This window comes from Tupaia chinensis, unplaced genomic scaffold, assembly GCF_000334495.1.
Source record: "Tupaia chinensis unplaced genomic scaffold, TupChi_1.0 Scaffold149184_1, whole genome shotgun sequence".
NCBI classification, from domain to species: domain Eukaryota; kingdom Metazoa; phylum Chordata; class Mammalia; order Scandentia; family Tupaiidae; genus Tupaia; species Tupaia belangeri.
Window position 1 is genome coordinate 1,545,579 of NW_006209032.1, and position 7,518 is coordinate 1,553,096.

The window sequence follows — 7,518 nt, forward strand, 5'->3', positions numbered from 1 at the left end:
ACGCCGCAGTCCCTTCTCCTCTATTCTCCTCCCTGGATCTTGGGCACGCACACACATGTGCCCAGCGTGAGTTTAAGCCACCGGGTCCAGGACTCGGGCCGTGGTCAACTATGTGGGAGTCCAGCCACGTAGCCATTACGCCAGCTGCTGGCTCCCCTCGGGTATTTCTATTGCCAATCATTACTGCTCCCATTGTCTACTCTCCTCCTGTTCCTGGACTTTTTTGACAGCATGCCTAATGTTGCATTTGCCAAATTGGTTATAGAAATTTGGAGCTCAGGGCTTTGCTGGGAAGGATTTATGTTGCTTCCGCCAGGGGCAGTCGCCGGGAGGGTAGAGGCCGAACTATCTGCTCGGTTTCCCCTTCTCTAAAGACACAGCTTTGCAGGCCTCAGCCCACGTGCATAGGGCCCATCCAGGCCTCCTCCTGCTAGCTTCTCCATCCAGTCTCTGTCCCTGTGGCCTCCTGAAGCTTCCAGAAATGTGGCCCAGCCTCTCAGCTCCCCGATCTGAAACTGGCAAATGTCCCCGGGAGTAGAAGGACCTTGGTACCAGGCTCGTTGCCAACCTCGCTCCTTCTAGATGTTCTTCGCTGTCTCCTCGCGCTCCAAAGCCTTCGGACTGCCTCGCCTTTATCCATGATAGGGCACGTGTGACGGGTGGGGAGGGTACACTCCACGGCTGTCAGTCACACAGTCCCCTGCCCCCACCCCCTGAGGTCCTGGGGCTCATGCCAGTGCCCGACCACTGGATTTTTAAAGTTTTTTTTTTTTTTTTTTGCCATAGGGCACGTGTGCTCCCTGGAGAGAGACAGAGACAATGAGAGGGAAAGTGACAGGGTGTGGCCATGCCTCAGTCCTTTCCGCATTCTCCTGATATTTTGGGCCTGGGCACATCTGCCAGGAGACGGGACTCTAAACACGATCGGCCGTGTGGGCATCTAGCGCCGTAACTTGCTGGCCTCCACCACACTGTTTTGTGTTTTTTTAAAGAATGATTTATTTCATTTTATTTATTCATTCATTTTCTTTAATTTTACCAGAGAGACACAGAGAGAGAGAAAGTGGGAAAGTGAGAAAGCAAGTCCCCAGGTCCAGGACCTGAACCGTGATCGGCCATGTGGGAGTGTCCAGTGCCCATCCACCACACCACCTGCTGGTCCCCACACTGGTTTTTAAACAGGTATTTTCTTGGGCCCAGTTGCAGTAGCACACTGCTAAGATGTGCCCTGCAAACCGGAACCACAGAGGAGGCCCAGGTTCGATTCCTGGTCCAATCCAGAGTCTGGACTTCTGTAATCTCACTTGGGGAGGTGGATTATGATGTGGTGAGGCCCTTAAAAAATTCTGTTTTTCTCGTTGGCTTTACTGATTGTCCTTTGGATTAGGGTATAGTAGTTCCTAATGTTTTTCTTTTTTTTCTTTCCCCCTTTTAATTCTGGAACGTTTCAATGAACTACAAAAACAGAGAGAACAGTGCTTCCATGTGTCCGTCACCCACTTCCATAGTCGCCAGCAGCTCCCACTTTTTTTTTCCTGGATTGTTTTAAAGCAAATCCTAGACATCATATACGTTTTTCCTTAAATGTTAGTGTTCATTGCTAAAAAAGACCTTTAAAAAAAAATACAGAGTTGCCTCCATGGCCTGCTGATTAAGGGGGCCGGATCCCATGTGGCCAGCCACGTTGAACCCCAGCCCTGGTGGCTTGAAGAACATTCCAGGAGCCTGTGCTTGTGTGCCCCAGATCTGGGCAGGATGGAGAGACGGGGAAGGGGTTACGATCTGCTCACGCACATGTGGGGAGTATTTTCTTTCTTCCTCTCTCTGTGTCTCCTTCCCTAGTGAGCACAGGTGCCCTCTGACCAATTAAAAAAGAAGGAAAGGAAGAAAGAGACAAAAAAGAAACAACCACTGTATCACTGAGGCATCTGGGCACCAGCAGATGGCATAATGGCTATGTCGCTGGACTTCCATGTAGAGGGCCGCGGTTCGTGTCCTGGACCCAACAACTTACAACTCATGCCTGGTGCGTGTGCGTGCGTGCCCATAATCCCGAGAGGAGAAGGGAGGAGAAGGGGTTGTGGTGTGGCCATCCCCCGGGGGGTGATTTGTCACTTTCTGTCTCTCTGGCAAGCACGGCACCCTATCGCAAAAATCTGTCTTAAACATTAAGGCACCCGACACAATTAGCAGTAATTCATCGATAGCTTTCTGTGCTGGTCTGCGTCAGAAGCCTCTACAAGTTTCCAAATGCCTTTTCACAAGTGCAAGTAGTTTACTTCAAAAACCTCTGCTTATAGCTACTTCCTATTTTCTATTCTGTATTTTTTTAAAGTCTGTGTTTCTCTTCTCCTTTTTCTTGGTTTGTCTTGCCAGAGGTCTATCAGCTTTGGTTTTGTTAATCTTCTGTTTTGTTTTTTTTTTGAGAGGTTTTTCGCTATCGGGCGTGTGCACTCGCCAGACAGACAGAGACATAGAGACAGAAAGCGAGAAATCACCCCCCAGGGGGGATGGTCACGCCGCAATCCCGTCTCCTCCATTCTCCTCTCGGGATCTTGGGCACGCACGCACACGCGCCCGGCGTGAGTTTTAAGCCACCGGGTCCGGGACGCGAACCGCGGTCGACTACGTGGGAGTCCAGCGACACAGCCATTACGCTAACTGCTGGTTCCCTGTGTTTATTTATTTATTTATTTTTAATGGCTGTTACTCTGTTTTATTTCCTATTTACTTTTATGAATTTCTTATTTGGGGCTTTGCTGTATCACTTTCTTTCTAAAGACTTAGTTTAATTTTATTTATTGTTATTATTATCATTGTTATTGGAGAGGTTTTTGCTGTAGGGCATGTGTGCTTGCCAGAAAGACAGAAAGTGAGAAATCACCCCCCAGGGGGAATGGCCACGCCGCAACCCCTCCTCCATTCTTCTCTCGGGATTTTGGGCACGCACGCACACGCATCCGGCATGAGTTTAAGCCACTGGGTCCGGGACTTGAACTGCGGTCAACTGCATGGGAGTCCAGTGACATAGTCATTATGCCAACTGCTGGTCCCTGTTATTATTTTTAATTTGTTTTAATGTAGGGCCCTGCACCTTGCCCGCCGTGCCACTCGGCTGGCCTCCATCGTCAGACTTGTGGTTGCTGACTCCTGGCTCCCTCCTGCTGAGGCTGGAGGAGATCCTGCGTGTGTCTCTCTTGTGTGTCTCCCACGGAGACTTCTCTGTGCCTCAGGCTTTTCTGGTCCTGCAGACCTGACGGGATGCGCGGCACGGTGCTCCGAGCCTGGCGTGTGTGACATCCGGCCTCGGGGCCAGCGCGCTGCCAGGACGTGGTAGCTCGTGCCCGCTCGGCATGTGCGCGGCGGGGCTGGAGCAGCTGGGCTCAGCGCTGAGGTTCCGCTCGAACCTGGACAGCGACCCCATGCCAGGGTAAGCAGAGCCAGCGGGCCAGCCAGGAGCCGGGCTCAGGTCGGGCTGGGAGGTGGGAGGCCTGGGGGTGGGTCCCCGACAAGCTGCGGCTCACCCTGTCTGACCTCCGGGACCGTGCTCATCCCGTCCGAAGCGGGCCTCACTGTAGCGCTGGGTGCTGGCGGGGCCGGCTGGGGTCGGGAGCTGACAGAGGGCCCGGGGCGTACTGACGGGGGATAGGATGGGGTGCGGATGCCTGATGGGTCCGATGGGAGGAAGTGACAGTGGTGGCAAAGGTGACGGGCTGCAGAGCTAACTGTGGGTGCCAGGCCATGCTGGCGATGGTGCAGGATGGTGGCGGTGCTGGCCCTGGATGGTGACGGTGGTGCGAGTGGTGACGTGGGGCTGAGTGGTGACAGGAGTGGTGTCAGGTGATGGCGGTGCTGGTCCCGGGTGGTGGCGGTGCTGGTCCCAGGTGGTGACAGTGTTGGTCCCGGGTGGTGACGGTGCTGGTCCCGGCTGGTGATGGTAGTCCCGGGTGGTGACAGTGCTGGTCCCGGGTGGTGACAGTGCTGGTCCCGGGTGGTGGCAGTGCTGGTCCCGGGTGGTGACGGTGCTGGTCCCGGGTGATGACAGTGGTGGTCCTGCAGGTCGGTGGGCACGTGGGTTTTCCACCTGGATGGTGACGGTGCTGGTCCCGGGTGGTGGCAGTGCTGGTCCCGGGTGGTGACGGTGCTGGTCCCGGGTGATGACAGTGGTGGTCCTGCAGGTCGGTGGGCACGTGGGTTTTCCACCTGCTGTCGGACCTCGGTCTTTCAGGGAACTCCTGCCCAGCCTTGGGAGGAATAGACCTTGGCCCTGGCTTGTGGAGCTCAGGCGCCTGTCCTGGCCCATCTGGGTGGCTGTGGGTCTCCCTGGCCACAGTGGTGACGGTGCTGGTCCCGGGTGATGACAGTGGTGGTCCTGCAGGTCGGTGGGCACGTGGGTTTTCCACCTGCTGTCGGACCTCGGTCTTTCAGGGAACTCCTGCCCAGCCTTGGGAGGAATAGACCTTGGCCCTGGCTTGTGGAGCTCAGGCGCCTGTCCTGGCCCATCTGGGTGGCTGTGGGTCTCCCTGGCCACATCGGGCTCAGGGCAGGGTCTGTGGGTGACATGCAGTGAGCCCGTCCTTAATACTGGGGCTGGTCAGAGACCAAGACTCCAACACACCCCTCCTTCCACACCCAGGGAGCACCCCCCTGCCCCGAGGCCCTGGGACTTGGCTTTCAGGTGGCCCATGGGGTTTCTGACGCCCAGCTAGGAGAGGGCCTGGCCCTGGGGATGGTGGGCACCGTGGACGGTCTAGGTGGTGAGTGAGCTTTGGGGAGAAGGTCACCCTGGCTGCCCTCAGAGGATGGAGAGTGGACAGGGGACCGGGTGGACGGCAGAAGGCACGTGGGAGGTGGAGATGGCGTGGTGGGGAGAAGGGAGGATGGAGACCTTCCTGGTTGGTGAGGGCTCAGGGAGTGGAAAGGGGCAGGAGCTGCCCTGGTTCCTGCTCTGGAGACAGGGCCAAGGGTGAGCAGCGGGGGATGCAGGCGGGCCATGCTCCGCATCTGCATCTGGGCTTGTGCGCCTCTGGCCACCCGTCCCCTCATCCTTGGGCTGTTGGGCTGCCTTTGGAACTTGGCCTTTGGACTCCTCCATCGGAGGGGTAGCACCAGCCCAGGGAGTTGTTCTCTCCCCTCGGAGGTGTGACCCATTAGTGCTGCAGCCTGCTGTGGCCTGCCCTGCTGGGAGCTACCGAGGGTCCCCAGGGCACTCACTCACTTGTGGGATATTAATTGAGCATCTACTATACGACTGTATGTCAGGCCCGGAAATACAGTGATGGCCCCAAGCAGCCCAAGATGCAGCTAATCAAATGCGCACACAAAGAAGTGTGTGTTTAGAAACTGAGGTAGAGAGACCAGCAGTTAGAGTAATGGCTACGTCACTGGACTCCCATGTAGTTGACTGCGGTTCGAGTCCTGGACCCGGTGGCTTAAATTCATGCTGGCGCGTGTGCGTGTGTGCTTAAGATTCCGAGAGGAGAATGAAGGAGAAGGGATTGGAGTGTGGCCATCCCCCCTTGGGGGGGTGATTTCTCTCTTTCTGACTCTCTGTCTCATTGTCTTTCTGGTGAGTGCATGTGCCCTATGGCATAAACCTCTCCAAAAAAAAAAAAAAGAAAAGAAAAAAGAAACACTGAGGTGGAAAGGAATTGAATTCCAAGCATTTCCCAAGGCCCTGACCTCATCTGCGTGGTCAGGGAAGGGGTCCCTGAGGTCTGAGAATGATTCAGGCGCGTGGGTGGGAGGAAGATGAGGACCACGGGGCAGGAACAAGGCAGGCACTGCGGGACAGCCCCAGGGAGGGCGCAGCTGGGGGCTTCCAAAAGCAGGAGGAGGGGCAGGTGGCTGGAGCAGAGGTGGGGGGTTGGAGGCTCCAGTAAGGAGCTCCTTCCAGTCCAGGAAGGGGTTTTGTTTTATTTGAATTTTAAGTGAAAGATGAAGGTTCGCGTTACTGTTCAGTTTTGCTGACTGGTGAAGCAGCCCAGATTTTCATCTTCCGTCGCCGCTGTCACAGACATCCAGAAGCACAGACGGGTGGGGCGGTGTGAGCGGTTATAGGGCAAGTTCCTGCGGGAGCCCGAGACGGTGGGAGCCACAGCAGGCATCTGAGCAGGGGGCTGTGGGGAGGGCGACGCTGCTGGCTGGAGCAGGGCTTGTGGCTTGGGCAGGGGTGGGGCGGGGCCGGGATGCTGGTGAGCCAGAGTGTGGTTGGGGCACACCTGGGCTGGGGTGCCTCTTGGACCCCCAGGGGAGCTGTCCTGGGCAGGCTGTGGCCAAGCTGCCTCGAGAGGCCAGGCTGGCCCTGGGAAGGCCGCTCCTCCTCCTGTGGGCTCCCTCATGGCTGCCCTGTGTCTTTAAGAGGGTGGCCGGGCCTCCTGTGTCTGTCCTTCCTGCCGCTGACGTCAGCAGAGGGAGGACCAAGGAGGCTTGATTTCCTTTTCCTGGAAAGGGGAGGAGATTGAAGCTGAGTGGCCCATGATGGAAAGGGGAAGTCCAGGGGTGCAGGAGACCCCCAGGTGAAGGTGGACGTTAACATGGGGTGAGTTTGAGCGCCATCCTCTGTGTGTGAGTGTGTGTGTGTACACGTGGGTGCGATAGACACGGAAAGAGAGATACAGAGGTAGGAAGCTTGCATGGGAGGTGGCGATGCCCTGGGGGGCGCGTGTCTGAGTGTGCGTGTGCGTGTGTGCGTGTGTGTGTGAGAGTGCATCTGTTCCCACCCTGCTTGGGCAGAAAGAGCCCGTGATCTCATGGCCCTACCGGGCTGCGTGGCTGCGTGGCTGCTGGAGGCTGCTTGGTGGCATGGCTGTGAGCCGGAGTGTAGAGGCCTGCCCTGACCTGTCCTAGGCTGTGGTGTGGCCCTGCCCAGGTGGTGCTGCCCCTGGGTGCAGGGTGAAAGCCCCTGGCCCCAGAGCGGGGTAGGGCAGGGGGCGGGCCACACCCCCCTGAGCCTCTGGCACCCGCAGGGGCAGCGGCTCAGGTTTGGGTTGCTGGGTACGTTCCCCTTGCCCCGACCTGGTGGTAGGATGAAGCTTGGCCTCCAGGATGTGGATGGAAAGGGGTGCTGTCTACCTTGGAAGTCAGGCTGGGACCCTCCTCACCCAGGGGCCGCCTTCTAAGTGCAAGCCCTCCCCTAGGGCCTGGGCGGGCAGGGAGGCTTGTCTCCCAGAACGCACTGCCGCCTTCAGGCCCGTGGTGCCCCGGCTGCCGTGCGCTGGCTGTGAAGGGGCCGTGTGGGCAGAGGCAGGAGGCGGGCATGCGTGTGAACACCGGCCTGGCACCCGAGCTGGCAGGGAGCTTGCTTGGCAGGGCCGGGGCTGCTTCCGGAGTCGTTTAAGCTGACACCCGCCTGCGCCCAGGCCAGGGCAGGTCTGTGGCGCACCTCTGAGTCGCGATCGCAGTGGGCCGTGGCGTGAGCTCGATAACCATCTGCTGCGGCGGGACGGGAACAGGATGTGAGGGCGGGGTGCCTGCGCACCCTCCCGGGCCGGGGGTTTCACAGACTCAACACACCCA

The 7,518-nt window shown here is 57.7% G+C and overlaps 1 protein-coding gene across 1 annotated transcript in view; it reads left to right on the forward strand.

Annotated features, from left to right (window-relative positions):
- The window catches only part of SHISA5 (shisa family member 5), a 15,949-nt gene that overhangs the window by 6,780 nt on the left and 1,651 nt on the right, over positions 1-7,518 (forward strand). Inside the window, exon 4 of the mRNA XM_027769289.1 lies at positions 4,637-4,757. Coding sequence (XP_027625090.1) covers positions 4,637-4,757 — 121 coding nt within the window. The remainder of the gene's footprint in view (positions 1-4,636; positions 4,758-7,518) is intronic.